The 23,674-nt window shown below is 44.1% G+C and overlaps 1 protein-coding gene across 1 annotated transcript in view; it reads right to left on the bottom strand.

Moving 5' to 3' along the window:
* PAPPA (pappalysin 1) overlaps positions 1-19,996 on the bottom strand; it is a 255,350-nt gene extending 235,354 nt beyond the window's left edge. The window contains exon 1 of the mRNA XM_017504315.2: positions 19,575-19,996. Within this exon, the coding sequence (XP_017359804.1) occupies positions 19,575-19,992 (418 nt within the window). The 5' untranslated portion in view covers positions 19,993-19,996. The remainder of the gene's footprint in view (positions 1-19,574) is intronic.
* Between the last annotated feature and the right edge of the window lie 3,678 nt (positions 19,997-23,674).

Here is a 23,674-nt window from a genome sequence, read left to right as displayed (position 1 = left end):
GACAGCTGATGCTTACCAAGTGATGACTGCGTGCCAGGTATTGTGTGAACTTCTTTGCATAGATAACTTAGGTAACTCTCACAATAGTGCAAGCAGGGACATATTATTATTGTCACCATTTAACAGATGAGAAAACTGAGGCTCGGAGAGACCAAATAACTCACCTAAGCCTAAATAACCTGTTGGCAAGTGACAAAGATGGAGTTTAACCCCAGGCAATCAGACTCCAGAATTCACATTTAACTTCTATTTTTTCTGCTTAGCCAGGAGAAAGCTGACTACTCCAGGACAAGAGGCTGCTTTTAATGATACATAAAGACTAATAAAGCGAGTTCTGTAGTACTGGTACAAGCAAACAGAGCTCAGCAGAAGGGACGCTTGATTCTGAAAAGAAGATGCAGGGAAGTTTTCCTGGATGAGTCTCAAAAGAGCTGAGCCTTGCATGAGGTACAGGATTTGGGGAAGGAGAAGCTGGGCAAAGACTTTCTAGCACAAGGTGAAGCATGAGCAATGGCAAGAGCTGTGAAGTCCACCTAAAGGTAACTCTCGAGATGAGAAAGACATCCGCTTTTGATGGGATTGAGGGTGCACAGAGTCACAGAGGGAAGTGAAGTGGCAATGGCTGTCTGAGGCTAGATCACAAAGGGTTGTGAATGACATGCCAACAGATCTAAAGTTTCTTCCATAGAAAAGAATGAATCTTTGGTGTTTTTTGAGGCAGTCCGTGGGAGTGGGTGGGGATCATTAGCTGGGGATTATGGCGTTCCTTTTGATAGTCACAGAGCTAACAGAGCCAGAACTAAAGTCTCAGGACTCCTATCCAGTGCTCATGCAGCCACCTGGAGTTGTTCAGCTTTAAGACTTATTAATGAAGAGGGTGGAATGTGAACACAATTTCAAAGACAGAGGTCGATACACTACTACACTTCTATTGTTTTGACATCTGTTAGAAAATCATAAATTATAAATAACTCAATGCAAAAACCCTTTAAGCTCTAAATAAATAAATAGTATTTAGATGGTCTTTGGGACTTCGGAATTTTAATTTTGTTCCACTAGGTAGAGGATGATTAGCTCAGCCTTGATCCTTGTCTCTAGCTGACCTTGAGCAAGTATCATCTACCTTCTGCCCCTTGGTTTCCACATGTATTCAACTGAAGGAGGATGGAGAGCTGGTCTTCAGATCCCTTTATTTCCCTGAGAGTCAATCTCATAAACTCCTTGAAAGATATTTTACCTCCTTTGTCTTCATATCCTCAGTGATTACCTTGAGACCTGATACATGGTAGACTCTGTAAAATATTGTGGAATTCATGGTACAAAATAAGTTTTAAACTCAAGACTCCAGAGGGGTCACTTTAGAAGTGGTGAGCATTTTTAAAATACGAAAGCCATAAAAACAAGCAGATCAGTAACCCAGACAGGTTAGTATTTCCTCTTTGGCTGTAAAAGATGCTGAGGAACTGAAAGACGATGAAAAAAAAGATTGATGAGGAGGAGGCCAAGAACACTGTAAGGTCAAGAGGTAAAACAAATGTGAAAAAGCATAAAGAAAGAAATATGTATTTTAGGAGCATCAGGTAATTCAGTTTAATCAGAAGAATCCATGTACGTCAGTGGCTCTCAGCCAGTAGATTTTGCCCACAGGGAAAATTTGGCAATGTCCACAAACAATTTTGATCATCACAACTGGGGAGAAGGGTGCAGCTACTGCATCTAGTACATAGAGGCCAGGGATGCTGCCAAACTCCACTACAAGGAATCATGCAGTGCTGAAGATGAGAATCCCTGGTGGAAAGAACGAGGAAAAGTTGTGGTAGGAAACAATGTTAAGGGAGGAAGGTGAATGTGAGGCTACAGAATCCAGACCCAATCTAGAGAGGTTTATGGTGGAGGGGTTAGAATATGCACTCTGAAGAATGCTCCTACCACTGACTTGTATGGACCTTGGAAAATTCACTTAACATTCCTCATCTCTTATCTGAAAAACTGCGGTCATCACAGTGCCTACTTTAGAGGGTCATGGTGAGGATTAAAGAGTTAATGTATGCACAATTTTTAGAACCGTGCCTGACACATATTCTGCATTAAATATATTAGCTGTTATGTACAGGTCATAGGGAGCTACAGTAGACACAAGTTCAAGAGAGCAGCAATACAGGCTCCTCAGTGGCTGACAACCTGAGAAAAGGGCTTAGAGCTGCATGATTATCATGTGACTATTATAGCCACCCAATTAATAATCCTTCAATCAGCTTCTGCTTCAGATGACACTGCAGGCGGATGTGTTTGGGTTTTGTCTTGCTGTCTGCAAGCAACTCCCTGTCTGGGCTTTGTCTCCTAGATATCCACAATGCCCAGACCAGCATCTGACTGCCTCTCCAGTTCAGGCACCCCATGGTTTTAATGAATAAGGGGAAGGAGATAAAGAAAGTCAGACATGAGGACAGTCGGAAAGATGGAAAGGCAGGAAGCCCTCCGTGAAAGCTTCTGCCTGTGATACACACTGTTCACAGGGGTTCCAAGTATAGATGCAGGGGCATGTTTCAGAGGTTTGTTTGAGCTACTGATACCGTTCTTTTGGAACCCTTGTTTGTAAACAGATATTTCTGCTAACACTGGGCTTTGTAAGGGTGGACAGAGTCAGGGGGAGGGGTGAGAGTGGGGGTTGGAGAAAAAGGCAGGTTGTGTCCTAGAGCCTTAGACCATGTGTTTGTTGAGAATACAAAGACTTCACTGTATTAAATGAAAATGCTTGTCTTACAAGGCGAGTGGGAATATGATAGGTACATGTCGAAATGCTTCAGAAACTGAAACAACCCCATGCCACAACAGCGTTCTGCTACATCATACATCCAGAGGCATACATAAAACGTGAAGGCTCATCATCACTAAAAGAGGGCTTTGGGAGGTTGTGGGAAAAGAGTCCCAGGAGCTAAGTGACTGGCAGCTCCCTCCTCTGGTCTCACCTAAGCCTGCCCTTTCCCAAAGAGAGGCCTCCATTTCAGACTTTCTATTGGTTTTCCAGAACCTGCTAACCTAAGGGTAGAAACTGTTTAAAATATTACTGTTGATAAAGGAGTCTCTAGTAGTATAGTTTCAGACTCAGGGCACTACCAGGAATATTTATGATGATAGAACTATGCAGGCAGAATACTTTAACTTTTTCAAAGTAGTTTTCAACGAGTGGTTTTCACACTGTACTCTACGGAAGCACAAGGTTCAGTGAAGACGTCTCAGGGGATTTTTTTTTTTTTAAGAACTCACAGCAGCATAAAAACAAGAATTGGAGCCTCCTAACTCTTTCTCCAGTCCTAGCACAAAGACTGGTAAATGGAAAATTACATGCATAAAAGAATGGAAGGATGGATGGACAGATGAATGGATGGATGAATAGATGGATGGATGAATCAGAAATGATTGAGGGGGTGGAATAATGGAAAGGTGAATGGAAAAAAAGAAGGCAGGGAGGGAGGGAGGGAGGAAAGGAGGGAAGGGGGAGGGGGGAGGGAAGGGGGAGGGAGGAAAGAAGAAGGGGAGAGGGAGAGAGTTGATAGATGGGTAATGGATGGAAGAGTAGATTGACGAAAGGGTGGATAGGTGGCTGGATTTGCGGATTCATGATCAAAGTCCATAGTGAATACTTATGCACAGGACCACTTCAGGCCATATTTGAAATGAACTTGCCTATTTAAAAACTCAGAGAAACTCAGAAAGCAGAGTTTGAATAAACAAAGTTGTAGATTATATTTCTAAGAAATAAACTAATGCCTCCTCAGAGAAAAAAGGACCAAATTCTATTTACTCCAACAAGGGTACAGATGAAGGAAAGCGCAATTGCTCAGTCTGATATGACAACTCAACATCAACATCCTCATTTTCACAGATCCCCTACGGTGTTCATATTTTGGAGCTGGGACAAGCTTCAGGAAATGACCTGGTGTGCTCCCTGTTTTTCAGCATGTAAGTCACCATTTGGGGGACACAGATCCCTTTAAGAAACTAAAAAGAACTTTGACTCCAGAAAAATGTGCACAACCTCACATATTTACAGAAAATGTCTTGGGGTTTACAAATCAAGTTCTTCTGAACCCAAGTGCAAAACTCCCCTATTCTCTGCTGATCAACATTAGGAGTGCTATTCTGGTGTTGCACTTGGTCTTGGTATTAGTAAAGAAATAAATGATAATTATATTAACCAAAATACTAAGTCATAACATCAGCAATCGATCCACACCATGATGCTGCTGAAACTGAGACTCCACTCTTGGCCTCACGTAATCCATTCTTCACATAGTGGTCAGAGTGATCTTTGGAAAACATAAACCAGATCCAGTAACTCCACTGTTTGAAGCCCCCTGATAACTTCCTGGCACATTAGATTAAAAAAAATGTCTAGTGTGCCATCCTCCTCCTCTTATGGTCTAGGGTACTGGTGAAGATTGCAGGGGGAACATGGGCACATCCTTTACGATTCCATCTAGCTCTTAGCAGCTGTCTCTAACAATGGGTTGGAGAGGCTGAGAGAGAGCCACAGGGAAAGGACTTAAAGCTAATATAGATGGCATACTGGTTCACTGGAAAGAAACAGAGGCAGAGAGATAGCAAAGATGATAAGAATACATGTTTCAATAGGTAACTGGTCATCTCAGAGAGACCAGGGTGATATCTCCCAGTCAGTGCCACTCACGATGTGTCTGTCTTCACTGTTAGGTCTTTCTAAGGCTCATGCTACTAATTCTCAAAGCACCTTTTCTTCACAGCAGCAACTTTCAATCACCTTATCTTATTCTTCATTTGGAGGTATTTCTAATCTGTTCACTCATTTAACAATGTTTGTCCAGCACTTAACAACATGATCGGTATTATGAGAAATAACAGGAATAATGCAGAGATAAAGACTAAAATGGTCTCTGCTCCAAGGAGCTTGGAGACAATTGGGGAGAAACAGACAGATACCAGGGAAATCACAATCGAGTGTGGTAAATGCTATGGTGGGGAAGATAAGGAGTTGTATTGGCTTAATTCAGATGGTGATGAATATGGAATTGTCCAATAATTTCCTAACACCAGACTCCTAAAAGATGCTCTGGTTAAGTATCTATAGCTGAGACATGAAATCAGATGTTGATTGCTGTCATCTGATTTGTGGCTATATGTTTAAAATTACATATATGACTATACCCCCACACAAGGCAGAGCACACACTCTACATACATACACATGAACTGTTCCCTTCATGAACAAGTCACCAATCCTTCCAGGTGGAAAAGATCACTTATGCCTTTGAAATTTCAGAGCACTACTTAGCCTCCATGATAAACATGGGTGTTTCATAACACAGTGTTTCTGCTCTGTGCTTCCCCAGGACTCTATTAATTGCTTAGTTATAGCAGTTGCTATGATGTCATGGATCTGTTTACCAGTCTGCTTCCACCACTATGACTGGGAGTTCCTCAAGGCATGGAACTGTGTGCCTTGTTCTTATTATTAATTCTCATCTCCTAACTCAATGTATAATACATAAAAACTGCTTAATAACTATATATTAAACGAATGGATGAATGGTTAGAGAGAAGGAAGAAACAAAATAACATTTACCTTTACTAATAAACTTTTATTCCTCATTGAACCTTAAAGAATGTCTAGGACAGCAGCACATAAGAAGTCCTTTTAAAAAGTTATTAAACAGCTGTACAATGTTTCCTAAGGTCTTACTAATATGAACCTGTGGTTATAACTATCACCCCACACTGTAAAGGAAAATAAAGTGAGCCAGTGGAAAGAGCATTGATGTGAAAGTCAACAGACTTAAATTCTAGTTTCAATTTTGCTGCTAATTTGCTATTTAACCTTACTCACTTAGCTCAGCTTAATTTAATAAGTAAATGTCTGTGGATCTCTGTTTCTCGATCTGTAAACTGAACAGATTTGATAAAGCAGTTTCTGTGACTCCAGCTTTAGAATTTGGGAGAGGGAAGGTCAAGATATTGTATTTGTTTTCAGCAGATTTAATCAGCATCTTCGGGGCTGTTCTGCAAAGGAGTCATCCTGAGAGCTTAATACTGGCTCTATCAAGGCTTAATTAGCTCTGATAATAGTCACCTCAAAATCAGCCTTGTCATTCTTCTATTCAAAACCCCATATTCATTCAGCATGGTCACCCACATAATTCCCCAATTTGCCTGAGAAAGCATCGGGGCCCTCATGAGACGATGACAAGGAAGCTCCATTGAGTATACTTGGTGAAACATGTCCCAGGCACTGATTCTCAAAAGAGGAATCCAAAAACATTTTTGGCAAATAGAGCATCTTTGAAATAAGTGTACACTTGGTCCTCCTTATCTGTAGCCTCTGCATCTGTGGATTCAACCAACTTCAGATTGAAAATATTTCACAATAAATTAAAATATCATAATTAATAAAAATAATACAGATAAAACAATACTATATAGCAACTATTTATATAGCATTTATATTGCATTAGGTATTATAAGTAATCAGGAGATGATTCAAATTACGTGGGAGGATGTGTGTGGGTTATTCACAAATATTATGCCATTTTATGTCAGGGACTTGAGCATCCTCAGATTTTGGCATTGGTGGGGGAAGTTGGTTCTGGAATCAATCCTCCATGGATACTGAGGGACAACTTTTTATCTCCCAAAGGACTAGCTAAAGGTGGGAAATGCTCTAATGGATGTAAATTGTCTTTCTGTTTGAAAATCACCTGCAAATAAAATGTACTTTGCATATCTAAAATTCCTTAGCCAACCTCTTTGAAATCGTATAATGTTCATTCAGATTTTTCCTCTATTTCTTTCTCTGTCCCTCCCTCTCTTCCTTCCTTCCTTTTTCATTCTACATTCTTCAAATGTGTGCATTAGCCACTGGGGGGCACCATCATTCATTCATTCAGTCATTCATATATTCATTCTCTCATGGAACATTTACTGAGTAATTGCGATGTTCCAAGCAATGTGTCAGGCCTTGAGGATGAAGAGAGATAAAATTAAAGTGGTGTCGATTAGAATTCTAGTTTCACCACCCATTAGCCTTGGGTACTTCAGGGAGTCATGCAACTCTGTAACCCAGTTTCAGAGGGTTCAAAGTGTAGCATTCAGCATAGTGCCAGCATATCGGAAGTGCTTATTATAAGCTAGCTGCTTTCATTACAGTTATTACTGCTGAGAATGTGTCTTCTCTCCTAGGGCTTTACAAACAGTGGACAGAAAATTCCAGATCCTAAGGTCATCACAAGGTCTCACAAGATCTAGGAAAATCAAGGAAAGCAAATAGAAAGCCCTCCTATCAGAAAGGAGGGAAATGGGTGAAAACTCAAGCGACAGATATATGACTACCAGGACACTTGAGGAGAAAGATACTGATAAGGGTGAGGCGGGGAAATTTGAGAGGCAAGCAAAGCTTAAGATTATGTGCTGCCATGCACACACAAAACAAACGCTTTGCAAACAGGCGCAGGGCTGAGAGGCGAGGACAAAGGCCAAAATGTGGCTTGGATTAGAAAGGCCATGATGTGAGCTGAGAAGCCCTTAAATACAGTGTTCCCCTCCCCCTTCTGTTTTGGAAGGCCAGATTTCTTTTCCCTTCTGACTTCTTTGCTCAGGGGTAAATGGAATTAACCACTGTGTAATGTTTCTGATGGTGACGCACATGCTGGGTCATGTGCTTTGGTTACGTAATGCAACATGCCTAAGGTTCCTGAGCTCTTTCTCCCAGAATCATTAGATATTCAACTGGTTCTCTTATCCAGTCATCCATCTGTTAAACAAAAAAAAAGTATAGCCCCTTTATATGTCAGATACTGAGCTAGGCAATGGAGAACTTGAGATGGATAAGATCCCGAATACGTGCACAGTTGATAAAAGTGTGCAGAAGGCATAGTGGGAACAGATGAATGAGGTAGGGAGCAAGTTACACTTTGGGAGAAGTTATGGAGGGCTTCTCGGAAGAGAGAGACCTTAAGCAAAATCCTGTAAAGGAATAAGCATTCTGCAAAATGATGCATGGGAAACAGAAGACAAGTCAAGTAAAAAAAGTGATATTTTAAAAGCCAGGTACATTTGGGGGGCTTCAAATAATTCAGATTCTATTGAAGAGCCTTTAGCTAGAGGTAACAGAGCTAGATTTGCATTCTAGAAAGATCTGACTGTTGGATGTTGATAAGCAGGTTGAAGCGGGTGCAGGGATTGGATTTCAGAGAAGTGGGCATTACCATACTAGGGAAATAGTCACAGCAAGAAATAAAGAGGATTTAAGATACACCAAAGAGAGGTTGGCTATAAACATTATAAGAAAGCAGGGGGCTGGGCGCTGACTCACGCCTGTAATCCCAGCACTTTGGGAGGCCGAAGAGGGCAGATCACGAGGTCAAGAGATCAAGACCATCCTGGCCAACATGGTGAAACCTAGTCTCTACTAAAAATACAAAAATTAGCTGGGCATGGTGGTGTGTGCCTATAGTCCGAGCTACTCAGGAGGCTGAGGCAGGAGAATTGCTTGAGCCCAGGAGACGGAGGTTGCAGTGAGCCGAGATCGTGCCACTGCACTCCAGCCTGGTGCCTGGCGAAAGATTGAGACCTCGTAAAAAAAAAAAAAAAAAAAAAAAAAGCAGGGTAGTCAGGAATTGATGACTAATGGATTGAATATGGTAGATGATGGAATCTACAGTGAGTGACACCTACCAAGATGAGGATTCAAGGAATTTTGGAGAAAAGATGATTGTTTCGGAAGTGTTGAGTTTGTAGTACATGCTAATATTTCCAGTAGACAGGTAGGTCTGTGAGTCTGGAGCCCAGTGGAGTCTGAAGACAAATAATGGCCATTAGTAGACAGATGGGTAATTAATCTATGGGAAAGGCTGTAAAGTCAGGAGACTAGTGGACCCAGACCTGGCTTAAGACTAAAGTGTCTACCAGTGGAGGATCTACCAATGTAAGAGTAACATTTTAAGTTGTTTGCTTTGTGACACAAAGCTTTCTGGGCAGTCATAAAAAGGTATCCACCAACGGAGCAGTAACTTTCCAAACTGTTGTCAGTCAGTGGTACTCAGCCTTACCCAGCTTGGTCACTGACTTGGACAAGCCAATTTCCTCATCAACCCTCGGTTCCTCATCTATGACATAAACGGCTTGGATGAGTCCTTTGGACTTTCACACACCTTGGTTCTTTGGACTTACATGAACTTTACTTCACAAAACTGAGTGTCACATTGATCAATGTTATATGTTTTCTGCCTGGGTGGCTTGCATCTTAGGACTGGCCTGTTAACACAGCCTTCTCTCTTCTTTCATCAGCCTCTGAGCTGAAAGATCTCCAGTCACACTGGGGAAAATAACCCCCTCCACACAAACGCATTTGGCCATATTCTGCTGAGCCACCTTTTATGTTCATTGAGCAACAGGAATGGATGTGGGACAGACGTAGGAATGACACTACAAGGCTAACAGGTACAGTTTGGACCACCAGCTTCCTAGACGCACGAGGCTATACTAGGGCTTTGCATCTATTGGCACGCTGCCCCTACTCACATCCTTCAATATCCCAAGTTGTGATTGCCCAGCTTTTACATCTTAGTTTCCTCCAAGTGGGTTGGAATCTGAGATTACCAGGGTTCTCTGCAATCTAATATAGAAGAGGGAAACCTCTTCTTCCAGGTTCTGTGGACTCTGAGTTTGTGGCAAACGACACAGGACAACAAACACATTTTCTTTATCTGGTTTGGAGGAAAATCCAAGTGGTCAAAGCAAATAAGGTGGGTATGAGGAGTAGGAAGAGAGAGAAGAAGAAGGGAGTTGAGAGGATCAGCAGGAGGTCTGTACTTCAGAGATGACAGTTCCGGGAACCTTTTGAAGGAAAATAGTCTGGAAAATGACAACAGACTCCAGAGTGTTGGTATTTCAACTCACTGACTTATCTGACTAAAATGATAAGCAATACTAAAAGGCCAGTGGTCTATTCCAAAGTCCAAGAATTCGTCTGGAATGGCCTTTATATTGTAAGAAATTACAAAATATGAATGCGCTAGCATTTAGCCGGGAAGTGATGATTGGGAATCACTCAGTGAGTTTTCTGGATATTTGTGGGGGCTGTAATTTGTTATATTATTAATAGGATGGCTTCCAGCTATCAGGAAGTACCAATATTCCCCAAATAATGTCTTCAGTCAGTCTTAGAAATTCTACCACTGGTGCTTTGCTTTGTGATACAAAGCTTTCTGGGCAGTCATGGAAGAGTATCCACCAATGGAGCAGTAACTTTCCAAGTTGTTATCCATCAATGGTACTTAGCAAGAAGGCATACCAGTTCTTTTTCCCCCCAGTGTTGCTGAGGTGTGGAAGCCAAAAATGTGTCCGCACTTGGCCCCTGAGGGTGACAGGCACAGGCACCACCTAGTGGAGGAAAATACACCAGAAAAGGAAGAAAACTGGAACTATTGCTAATTTCACAGTCTTGTCTGAGGTCAGCCTTGATGAGGATTACAGAATCCTAGGAAGTGTCTGTAGAAGGGTCTTCAGTGCACATAAACCCTACACTGAGTTGCTCTCTAGGCAATTAGAATTCAGCTGTGAAAATCAGTTCTGAGAAGGAAAGTGACTTGTCTAAAGTCACACAGCAAGCTAGTGACTGTGTCTGTCTAGAACGGACATCTCCTAGCTCAAGGTGCACTGCTTCTCCTTTTGTGATACACCGTGGACTTCTCCAGAGAGTCTCAGGCCTGCTCCTAGGTCTCTTCTCCAATGCTACTCTCATGACGGCTTCCCTTGACCACTCTTTCCAAATCTCGCTCCTCCTGCATCCCTCCCACACAGCATTCCTAGACTTCCTTCTTAACTTTTTCTTTATAAACATTCATCTGACGTTATGAGATATATATGCTTATTCATTGATAGTCTGTCTCCATCTTCTCCCCAACACCAACTGCACAGAATATAAACTCCCTGAGGGCAGAGATGTTTCCCTCTTTTGTTGACTGTTCTGTCCCCAAGGACAAAAAATACCCAGCATATAGCAGAAATTCAAAAAATACTTGTTGCATGCTTGGGCAGGAAATAGACAAATTTTACCTGGTCTCTTGTTCTTTATCTGCATGTCTGAGATTTTTTTACAATGAGCAAGGATTTTTTTTTTCAAAATGGCCCAATAAAGTGTTTATCGTGTTTGCTTTTTAGTTTTTTAAATTTTTATTTTTTAGGCAGGCGCTGTGGGCTCCTGCAGGCTGAGGGTGGCTCATCCTAGAAGCTAAATTTTTATTTTTATTTTTTTACATTAAGATGATAGCAATAACTCTTTCCTGAGTTGTAAGGGAGGAAAGGCAATTCCTGGCTTTGCCAAAAGAGATAAGTATGTCTAACTCCTAGAGTTATTGAGAGTATTAGAAATAATGCATGGCAATGGCTGGCACACGTAATACTGATATGAGTTAACGTTTGCTGGGTTACCCCATGGTCTAGATTCCATCACTAAGCATTGTCCACATGGAGGCCCAGTTAATCTTCAAAACAACCCTATGAAGTAATAGCTAGTATTATCTGCACTTCACAGCTGGGAAAAGTGAAGCTTGGAGATACTAAGTAACTTGCCCAAGGTCACGCAACTAGCAGGTGCAACAGTCAGGGTTTGCCAAGGCAGTTTCCTTCCTGAGTCCTGTGATCAACCACTGCAAAATACTTCCTGAGTAAACATATGCTCCTGCAGATCACAGCCCCAGGACTCTAGGTGGCTGTAGAGTTGCTCTCCAGGCAGTTAGAGATGGAGAGAAATAAAGAACCAGAAAAATGAGAACGAAGGATATGTGTACATGTGAGTATATGAATATGCGTGTGTATATTGCCACAATACTTTTCAGACTGTCACGATCACTAGCAGATCCCATGAAATTCTCATGAACAGGGCCAAAGATGCTGAACATTTTGCAATAGGTAGGGCAGTCCCATAGAGCAAATAATGTTCTCCCTCAAAAGCTTCTTATTGCAAAGCAAGTCTCCACTTGCCCCTTCTACATGCTCCTCCTAAGGCTCCCCTCTGCACTTTGATTCCCCTTCAGTTCTCCCTGGACAATCATTTTCACTTGAGTTTGTAAGTGTACAGAGAGGAGCGGATGGACAGCTCCTCAGGTCTGAAGCCTGGGCTGCGTCAGGATCTTCGGGTAATCTTTGTGCGACCTTGGGAGCCTCCCTAGCCTTCTCCAAGCAGTGGCCTCTGTATTTGCAAACCTTTCAGGTCACAGAACAATCAGGGAACCGAGACTTCACTTCCTCCCGTGGCTCTCAAACACTTTGAATATTTTTAACTTTTTATTATGGAAATCTTCAATCACACACCAAAGCACGAACAAAAATGTATTAAAGTTCAAAGGTTTAATCACTTGGTTTCGACAACCGTTAACAGTTTGCTAAGCTCTCGCCTACCACTACCCCCTGAAAAACCTTTTATTGTTTGTTTTTCTGGAGCTTTTTAAACAAACAAACATACATAATAGACATAACATAATTTTACCCATGAGTACTTCAGTATGCATTGCTAACAAATTAGGATCTTAAAAAAACCCATAAGAACAATATCATATCACACCTAACAAGATTAACAATAACTTCTTAATGTCGGTCCATGTCCATTTAAACTCCTTGTAATGGAGGAACATATTCCTTCAAACATAATCTTGTAGAATCACACAATCCAAGTGGAATAAGGTGAAGGGAAGGAGAGAGGCAGAGTCCTCCCTTCACCCTTGTCCTGGAGGCTCCCTGCAATCTCAGGGCACAGTCTGAAAGTCCCTGTTTTACCTCTGACCCTCCTTTTGCATCCTGAGAACACTGAGGTCCAGGGACAAGCAGTAAATGGTCATAGTCATAAAGCAGTAAGTGGCAGGATTTGACAGACTTATGAAGTCCCAACATCAAAGAACTCCAGTGAGGTCACAGGCATGAAAAGGTTTTCTAACTCCCATCACTGTTTATCATCTACAGTGTGAATGATAATAAAGGCACCTTTCCAGGAATGACCTTGATTGCACGAATCCCTCACATCTCTTACCTTCTAGCTCCTCCTAACCATGCTAACCTGTGCACTGTGGTCTGACTTCAGCCAAGAGCTTCCTAAGCCATTGTCTAACCTGGTCCCCATGACAACCCATGACATGGCAATGTCGAGAGTAAACATCCCCCAAACCCTCTCCCCTGAGGCCCCAGTGGTTAAGCCAGAGACCACAGGTCACACAGCTTAGAGGAAACCAAACCAGGGTCTGAACTCTAACCTCCTAATTCCCACTGATGGATCTTCAAACAAGCCAAGGAGCTTACAAGTCAGTGCTCAGCTGCTGCTGTCAGAATCACAGTTGAGCATTTCCATTAACGGCGTCAAGGCATGAAGCAGAGCTCTTAGTGCAGTAAGAAGAAAGTTAGGAGAACCTTGAGGGGAAGGGAGCTAAGTTCTAGAGAAGGGGCAGCTGGTGAGGAAAGAAATCAATGCCTACTGGATTCCTAAGCCCTTGGCCATAGGTAGATAAGATACGAGCTGCCCCTAGAGGGAGTCCTCCTACCTCTGGTACCTGGAGATTTTCTCTTTTCCTCATTGGAGACACCTGCAGCCAATACTGGTTTTAGAGTGAGCTCAAGGTGAGGGGTTTTTAAAGAATAGGAACACACACCTTTCTAAAGGACTAGAAACCTACAAACAGGGCAAACCCTAGGAACAGGGCAAAGTGAATGGTGAATGCCTCGGGGCTGAGCTTCCCTTTCTTATAAACCTTCTTCCTATTTAAATAGGCTTCTCTCTCCAAAACTCCGAGATTTATTTGAGAACAGGTGCATCCTGTAAAGATGGGGACCATCAGGTGGTCACAATTTAAAGAAGTCACCAGAAGGAAAAGGCATGGAATAGCACCGGAAAAATGAAATGTCAGGACCTGTGGCAACCAGGGGTTTCGAGTGAACAGAGGAATTCAGTATGGAAGAGGGGTCCTTCAGAGTTGGGGCACCAGAACCTCCCTAAGGGCTTAGCTACTAACCAGCTCAGTAAGCAGGGAACATCACTTCCCCTTTGGGCCTCTGCAGAAGAAGGAGATGTCACACTACATCAGTAATTATTTTCACTAGTGGTCCTTCAGCATTACCTGAGAAGGCTTTGGGAAGCACCAGTTCCCAGGCCGACCCCAGATCCACGACATCAAAATCCTTGGGGTGCAGCCTGGGAAGAAGGATGTTTTAAAAGCTGGTTATTCGTGGTGCAGCCAAAGGATCTCTCAGACCCTACTTAGAGGGACCATCTGTGAATACAGTTTAATTTTGTGTGACCCTGGTCCTCAACTTTCCTGTTGCACAGTGAACTGTTTGATTCAGGTGATCACTGAGTTCATGGCCAGGCTGGCCGTACACAACCCATGCCCCTGAGTTCCATATCTCTGGAACTCGATTTTGCCCTCTTCTGTGCAGGGAATAATGGGAGGTGCTTTCCCATGTTTCACAGCCTTTATCACCTCTATTTGTTCACTGAGTGGTGGCTCAAAAGAAAGTGAGAGTTTGGGGAGCACCGGGGGAAGGAGCAAGAGGCCGACAGTAGATCTGTGTGGCTTCCTTTTCAGAGGTGCCTGCTTTCTCTTAATGCTAACTTGTTTTCCTCTTTACAAGTCCCAGTGGTTCTGGGCCTCTTTTGGCTCTTATTACCAAGGGGTCATCCCAGCATGTCAAAGAGGAGAAGATCAAAGTGAAAGAAAGGTATTTGAAGGAGTCTAATTGTTCCCCAAGATACATTATCTACTCTAGATAGACTCCCCAGCAACTCAAGAGGGGAAACCCTACAAACAGGCCCCACTTTTTGAAAGCCAAAGCCACAAACTGGAAAAGGAGATGCAGCTACTTCCTAGGTCTGGCTACCTTTGACTGAGTCCCTAATACGAGTTGACACTGCGCTGGGTACTTTTTGCATGTTGATTTCATTGAAATATCCTGATGTAATTATGCCCATTTTATGGATAAGTAAACCAAGGGATAGATGGATGAAGTGACTTGACTCAAATCACACAGCATGTGAGAGAAATTCCAAGCCTGTCCATCTGATAATTTGATATAAAAAGAAAAGCAGATCTGCCACGTCTCATCCAGGGCTTTAGGTGAGATTTATACCCATTTCTCACCCTCTTCAATCTGTAGGTATATGATTAACACACAGAGATGCAGAAAGGAATGGAAATGTTCTGCAGAAAGATGAAGAAAGAGCATGTGAGCCATTTCTTTTCTCTCCATTTTTGGAGACTGCTGGCCGAGGAAACAAACGGGTTCACATCCAGGCTCTGCCCGCTGAGAACCTGTGGGACTTTAGATCAAGTCATTTCAACTCCGTGAAACTCAGATTTCCTCTCTTGTGAAGTACGGGCGATGATACACACCTCTCAGGGTAGTTGTGAGGGCAAAACATGCAGGCACAAGGGAAGTGACCAACATCATCAAGGAAGCACCCAGGCAGAGTCAAATTTCTTCCTGTCTCTACGTGTTCCCCAGCCCAGAACCCAAGACTGAGATCTTTGGAAAATCATGTCTAATAAGAATGAAGTCTGCTGAGCACTTAACTGTATACCAAGCCCAGTTTCAAGTGCCTTCCACATACAAGTTCTCTTAGCATTTACACCACTCTATGAGATAAGTACTTGTGCCATCATCACTTTGTATAGGAGGAAGCTGAATGAATGAAGTCCAGAGAAGTCAACCAGCTTGCTGGCCCAAGGTCATACAGTCAGTGAGGGGCAGATTCCACTTAGGTAACCTGGCTACTAGAACTGAGTTCTAACCATTACAGTATTCTAGTTCCCAGGTAGGACTACAGATAGGAGGGGAAAGCCTTGTTAATATATGGACTCCTAGCTTTACATTAAAACCCAGCCCTCACTGTTACAGCAATGCTGAGTGGAGAAAATGTGGGCACTCTTTTTTGAGGGCAGTGGGTAATAGGACTTGGGGCTGCAGAAGGGAAGGAAAAAACGATTCTTGGAAGTAACCAGCACACTCAATCCAGTCCAACCATTAGAACAAAAGAAAAAAGGCCGGCAAGAAGAGGTGCTGGATAGAATTCAGATAAATCCCTTTCTTCTTCTGAGCAGGAATTCCAGATCACTAAGGGAAGGGAGTGTGATGGGGTGGGAGCAGGGCAGTACTTGTGGGGTCCACATTTCACTTGTCTAACAGGTCAGGAGAAACTTTAACAAGATTAACTGCTGCTCAAGGCCTCTGCTCAATGGAGCAAATTGAGACTTTTGTTTTCTTTTCTTTCAGACTGGGGGGGTGTTGTGGGGGCAGTTGGGGATGAGGAGCAGGGGTCTGGTTCCTCCTGCGTGGTGTGATACAAAAGCAAAGGCATGCGCCAGAAACAACTCCCCCATCCCCTGACTTGAAAGGGAGCCCAAACTGCTATGCATGAAGGCTGAATGAAGATTGTGTCTGGAGGGTGGGTCTGTGTGGGGTGAGAGGTGATGGTGTTTATGAGACACATTCTCTTGGAAGTGCAGGGGGCAAGGCCTGGAAGTCAAATGTCAGGGATTAAATCCTAGTTCCTGCCTCTGGGGAACTGTGTCATCCAGCACACACCCCTCCCCTCTCTGTGTGTCTTTCTCCCCATTCAGCCGAAAGGGAACCTGGCTCCGGTAACCTCAGAGGACCCTTCTCACAGTAGCCTTCAAGAATTCTTCAATCCTAAAGACCATCCACAGTGGACCCTCCAGAGAATCCTATACATAGGCACTTTCTAACTTTGGCTTTGTTTTTGCCTGCATACGCTTTTTTTTTTTTTAATGTATTAATATATTTTTTTCTCCTTTCCTTTCAGAAAAATAAAAGGCATGTTTTATGAGCTTCAGAAGCAAACTGCTCCTTCGCTCCTTCCCCCGTCTCTCCGAGCGCCTGTCTGAACTGGTGTCAGTGAAGTTTGAACCGGGGCAGAAATAGCATCCCGGGCGGATCTGGGAGCATAGCCCGCCTACCAGGAGCGGCAAGGCCTGCCTCTGCCAGACGACAGACCCGGTTAACAGCACCGTAAAATTAGACCTTTACGAAACCCAATTGAATCCTGCAGCAAAGAGTGATGTAAGGCAGCCTGGCCTGACAGCAAGGCAGCGACTCTCTGCCTGAAATAGCAGCGCGGTCCCTGCTGAGCGATGACTGCTGTCTCAAGATAGGTGACCAGGGATTCCTAGGAAAGTGGCAACGCCCAGCCACAAAAAGCCAGCAGAGGGTCAGGCAGCAAACTGGGCACCTGAGGTCGCAGCGAGAGGGTGAGCCTTAGCACCGGATCCTTGCTGCCCACCTCGGTCCTGCCTCTCCCAGCCCAAACTTACACGAAGGAGGGAGCTGAGAAAGTACTTCTGCAAAGAACCTGTTTGTTTGCTGTTTAATTCAAGGAGAAGCAGGTTCTTTTTAGTCCAACAGCCTGTACCATGTGGAGGATATGCAGAATTAGTCTTTTCTGGCTCGGAGCCAGGTGTTTACACACCGCCAAATCTGGCTCCAACTCAACTAGGGGAGGGAAAAGAAATCCACCAGAATCCTCAGGAGAAAAGCTCCTGGCTTTCTGGTGCTACACGACAGCAGTGCTTTTTTTTTTTTTTTTTTTCTTTTCTTTTTGAGAGGAATGTTATTTCCACACATAAAACGGACCAGGCATTTTATACAAGCAATAATAACCTAACGTCCCCCATCCAATTAAAGTATTTTACTGCAACAATCTTTGTGTGAGAGAGTGAAAGCGTGTGAAGAGAGTCCTTGTCCGAATTATAGACATTTATAAAGCAGTCTCCTATGGAATCCCAGGTGTTTAATATATATGTATATACAGGTATTTATGTAGACACACTTACATTGTTAAAATGCATTCACTACCCTTTCACAGATGATACCTGCATAACCCTGTTATCTCCTCTCTCCGGGGAATGCCTTCCAAATCACAGGTAAAGACTAGGAAAACCAGACCTACAGATTTAAAAAAAACAAAAACAAAAACACCTCCAAGCAGCAGTCTCTGTGCTTTTTCACATGTTTGGAAAGAGAAGACAACATACTACACCCCTAAATTATCACCATCGTCATTATTGAGAATAACGTCTCCTCAGCTCCAAATTAGACCCTCCTCTGGGCAAATAGGGCTTGCGAGTTAAAAGTGAATGAGTTCAGTTTCCTCCTTCTTCCCGGGGAAAAAAAGAGGAAAAATACCATGCGATGACGTCAGTTGTGGGTTGTTGGGGGGAATCGCTGTTTCTCTCTCCTCTGATAGCGGGAAAGCGGGGGCTTTGGAGCAAGTATTCTTGGGGATAGCAGCACAGGGTGGATCTCCTAAAGGGGTCTTCAGGTCAATCGGATAATCAGTGCTACATTTGCGAATGTCCAAGCCATGGAAAGACAGGAAGAATCAGAACTGCCCGAAGAGTTCAGAGCTTTCCCTTCTAAGAAAGTGTGTGTGTGAGTGTGTGTGTGTGTGTGTGTGTGTGTGAGAGAGAGAGAGAGAGAGAGAGAGAGAGATCGCAAAACGCCTTCACACGTTTCCTGGCTGCGGCGAAGGGGGAACCCCTACTCTCACTCTAAGAAGTCTCAGGACATGGCAAGATTGTTTGTGCAGGAAGGGAATCTCCCAGACAGAAAAGGCAAAACTTTCCTCCTCTCCTCCAGCGCCGCACCCCCCCCCCACTCCGCTCCCCCGTGTTATTAAAGGCATTTCCACAGATTCATTTAGAGGGGGAAAAACGGATGCTGGAGCATTTCTAAGGTTTGCAATCCTCGCAAAGTGTCCGGTTTCACTATAGGCTTTGCTGTGGAAGAGCGAAAGGGAGAGAGAGAGGGAGGCTGAGGAGGGAGAACTCAAATTCATTACGGGCTCGTAAAGACTCACAGGAGAAAAGCGCCCCGTTTGGCAGCCGCGTCTGGGGAACGCTGGCTGGGGGTGCGTCAGGAAGCTCTCGTCCCAGCCAGGAGTGTCAGGCAACGGGCTTTAAAAGCTGGGACATGGGATGCCGTGGAGGAGGTGAGGGTGAGTCCCAGAGGCAGGCTTCAATGAGGGAGCAACTTTGGGGCACTTCGAGGACTTCTAAGTCCTGGCGATCACAGCAACCTTGCCCTTGGCGGCTTTCAGGGGAATGGGGCCGAATGAAGGGGAGTGACTCCATTAAAACGTCAAAGAAATCAACGGTCCCCAAGTCTCCCTGCACACGCATCTCAACTGGGTCATCTTCCCTTTCATCCCAAACGGAGGGCGTCTATCTGGCCGTTCGGAGCACCGGTTATATGCCCTAGGCTCTCCGGGAACCAGCCCTCCCTGACCGAGGGTCGCGGGTCCGCCAGGAGAGCTCCGCAGGTTCCTCCCCGCGGTCGGGCAGCGCCGCCTTCCGTGCGCGCCCATTCCGCCGATGGGGCAAAGTGAGGCTCTCTGCTCGCCCGGAGGTCTCCGCGCCGCTGGCGGGGCGGCTCCGGCACAGACACCCCGCAAGCCCCCGACCCGCCCGCCACCCGCGCCTGGACACCCGCGCGTCTCTGCGGCCGCAGGGACGGTGCAGCGCCCGCCGGGGCGCCCTCGCCTACCTGTGATCACCGCTGGAGACCTCTGGCCCCCCTCCGCTCGCAGCCGCACTTGCAGCGTGAACGCGTCCCGGGGCAGCTCTAGGTCGGCCCGCAGGCGCAGTTGCTCGCCTCGCCCGCTGAAATAGAGCGCCCGGCTCGGCGGGCTCGGCTCCTCGGCGGCGCCCCTCGCCTCCCGCTGCTGCCGCCGCCGGGGGACGCGCACGGCTTCCCAGGCACCGCCCGGCGGCGGCAGCGGCGGCGGCAGCGAGGCGCGGCGGCCGCGGGCCGCTCGGGTGGCGCAGGTGGCCGGGCCGGCGGCGGGGCGCGGGGGTCGGCCGGCCCGCGGGTCTCTCCGGACCCGGCGGGGACGCTCCGCCAGCCCGCAGCCCAGCGCGGCGCTCAGCAGCCCCAGGTGCAGCACCCAACTCCAAAGCCGCATGTCCGACGGTCCCCCCCGCCCCCCCTTTGCCCCTGCTCCGCCGCCGGGAGCTGCCAGCTTTGGGAGCCTCGGCGCCTCGACTTTCTTCGCTTCTTCACCCTTCTTGGGCGAGCCCCCCCCTTCCACTTGCTTTTTTTTTCTTTTCTTTCTCGCTTTCCTCCTCAAGGTGTGTGCTCCACTCTCCCACCTTTGAAAAATACAGTCCAACTCCTCCTGGTTGGCAATTAATTTCTCTCCCCGCTCCTTTATCTGCCTTATCCCCCCTGCAACAGCTGGTTGCCTTCCTCCTTGTTTTATTTCATTTTATTTTATATGATTTCTCGCTCCTAAAAAAAAGCGCCTCTAAGACTGATCCACTGAATTCCCTCCCCTCAAAAGATGCTCTAATTTATTTATTTTTTGCGTCCTTTATAACATAAGCCACAGCCCCCTTCTCCCCCCCCCCAGTCCCCCTCCCCTCCCTCCTTCACAAAATGAAAGGAAAGAGGGGGAAAAATCCCTCGGAAGATGAGTAAACAAGCGTATGCTAATCTGCTCCCCAGCGCTCCACCTTCCCAATTGAATGAGTCCCTGTTAAAACTGCGGGGATCATGACTAATCAATCAGTTTGGAGAGGCCGAGCTACCCAGCTTTCCTTCACTTTGCCGTTTGCCTCCTTTCCTTTGCTCCCGCTTCTCCACCCCCTCCTTTTCTCCTTTTTTTTTTTTTTTTTTTTTTCAAATAATTTTTTTTTTTTTTTTTTTTTTTTTTTTTTTTTTTTTTTTTTAAGAAGACAATCTTAAAGTAACAATTTAATGAAATTCTGTACACACCCCCTTACGATCCTCCCAGCTCTCCTCATTCCTGCTCAAAACACACATTCTTGTTTTTGTTTTGTTTTGCTTGCTTTTTTGCCCCTCCCTCACTCCACCCTCATTATTATTATTATTATTATTATTATTTCTGATGGCAGGAGAAAAACATCTATCTCTTCTCTTATGATCCCCTTTGCACTTTGCTGGTAAAACTCATCCTTTTCTATAGCACATAAAGAGTCTTGAAACTTGATTCTTAGATTTTAAAAAATTCTCTCTCTTTCTCTGTCTCCCCCTCCCTCCCTTTCCCTCTCTTTCTCTTTTTCTCACTCCCTCACTCTCTCTTCTCCCTCCTTCCTCTCTCCTCTCCCTTTCGCTCTCCTCTCCCTTTCTCTCCCCTCTCCCTTTCTCTCCCTTTAACTCTTTCCCTCTTCTTCCTCCCCCCCTTTTTTTTGCTTCCCCTGTCTTTTCTGCTCTCAGAATTTCCTTAAAGTTGTACCATGATGAACCATCCCCCTCTTTTCTGAGCCCTCAGATAAGGCTGGCTTCAGCTAATCCAAATGTTTCCAAAGTCCTTATGGAATCATCAGAAGAAAATAGAAGAAAGGCACTGTCCAGGACATCCGCCTTTCAGAAGCTATAGTCCCAGTACAACTGGGTCTGTGAATTTCCCCAAATACTCTTTAAAATATTCTGTTGGTCATTAGAACTTATTTTAATTTTATAGGAAGAAAATGAGAGAAAAATATTAATTTGCCTACTTTTTTTCCAACCTAAGCAATTCAGGTCCTCTGACGTTGTTAAAGTCACAGGTAAGGATCTGACCATTTGCTACTTTGTAGGTCTGTTTTTGAACTGGAACATACATGTAATATATTTTTTTCTTCTTTTTTCCCCCTCTTTATAGAACTCAAAAGCTCCCCCTTATGGCAAAACAGATCTTTTATTTTGTCCAAGTGTTTAATAAGTCAAAACGTGTTAGCAGTGGTGGATTACAAACTATTAATTATCAATTTATTCCAAAAAGGTAGTGATAAAAATATGCTGGGTGAAGTTTGCATGTGAATAGCGTGCTGACAGCCTGTGATGAAATTAACTCCACTAAGCTGCGACTTTCTTTCCCATGTGCTCTTATCTTCAGTGCTGCTCCAGATCTTTCTTGAGAGCTGGGAACATTGCTACACGCCTCAGGAAGAGATAAAACTAGGAAAGAATATTTGTTGGTGAAAGTATGACGATTTGTCGGATGAGCAAATGACTCAGACATCCCCTTTATGAAAGCCAGAATGTGATATATGCAACGATTATGGAACCTTTCTGAAAATGGGAGATCTCAGATTCAGAGGTTCCTAGTTTAGAAAGAAGTTGCTGTATAGTCTTAGGCTAAGAATGTTTGAACTCTGTTTCTGCAGTCATAAAATGAAAATAGCACTATATCCTAAATGTGTTTTCAGAGACTGGCTGGAGGAAAGGAAATCTTGGGTGCACAATGTCATGAATAAGGAATTTGTCTAAGCAAATCTTTGACTTTTTGCAACTCCAAGTCATCTGTAAAAGGTTGCCGTTGGATAAAGAGAGAGCAATATTGAACAACATAAATTACATCACTCAAAATCCCCCTTCCTCTCCAACAGAGGCTGGACCATGACTACTGATTTACTTCAGTTGTGGCAATTAGGATTTAGAAACTGCATGTCTTCCAGGGGGATTTTAAGTCATTGTATACAATAATTTTGAATATTTCTGGACAACTGGGAATTGGTCAATTCTCAGGCCAGCAGTGGGAGCACAAGATTTTTAGTTCTCATTTCCTACTCCCTCCAACACATAGCAGTTCTCTGCCCTTGAGTAAGTCCCTTCATTTCTCTCCCCTTCCACTTCCTTACCTTTAAAATGGAAATATCTACTTGGCAAAATTTTTTTTTGAGGACAAGATATGCTCTGGAGTATAACATTTTGTAAACAATAAAAATGATATATAAATACCATTTCTTCTATCGTTGATGTCAAGGATGAAGTATTCATCAGGTTCTTAAAGACAAACTAGAACCGAGGAGGCCAAGTTATTTCTCTCCTCTAGTAGGCAGGAAAACAAAGGGACAATGAAGTTCATGTCTTCCAGCTCCGTGATCTCCTTGATCTGTGTCCCCAAATGCATTGAAATCATTTGGCAAGGCTTTTCACTCATCCATTCATTGAACATGTATTTACTATTTGTTTCCATCTGTGGAAACTCTTTATGCATATCTGTGTGTGTGTATGTATGTATGTATGCATGTATGTATTTGCTTGGGTTTAATTGAGTGCATGAAATTTAACTCTTGGTTCAGGACCCATCCTAACCCTTGATCTATGACTGACATTCATATATGTGTATATATATAATATACCATGTGCTTCTATCCCTTTTTTACTATAACACTTGATCTTTTATGGATGTGTTCTCTCTCTTTTAATCATTTTTAGTAGAAGAACAATCATTTGAATGTCAGGTGACTCAAGATCTAACTCTGCTCTGTGTAGGATCTTTAGATCTCATTCTCTTCTCATGTAAAATGAAAAAACTGGAATCAAATATTCCTAGGATCATTTCCACATTTAAACTATAATGGAGCCCCTAAATATTGGAGTAAGGTGACAATTCCCATCTAGTCATCCCATATTCAGTTAGTTTCCTTCCAACCAGCCCCACATCCCAGGGACTCCCTTAAGTTTCTGGGCATTTTTGTCCTAAAAGGTACTTTGACTCTATGTCTTCACTCTTATATTCCTTCAGTATTCATTTTGTTTGGTAATTACTAAAAGCATTTTTCCTTGAAGGATGTAAGATTCTACTGGAAGTTAGAAGAGTAACATCAAAGTAGAGTCCTAAAGATTGAGACTGATTT

Source organism: Cebus imitator, unplaced genomic scaffold, assembly GCF_001604975.1.
Source record: "Cebus imitator isolate Cc_AM_T3 unplaced genomic scaffold, Cebus_imitator-1.0 Scaffold320, whole genome shotgun sequence".
NCBI lineage: Eukaryota > Metazoa > Chordata > Mammalia > Primates > Cebidae > Cebus > Cebus imitator.
This window is presented reverse-complemented; position numbering and strand designations above follow the sequence as displayed.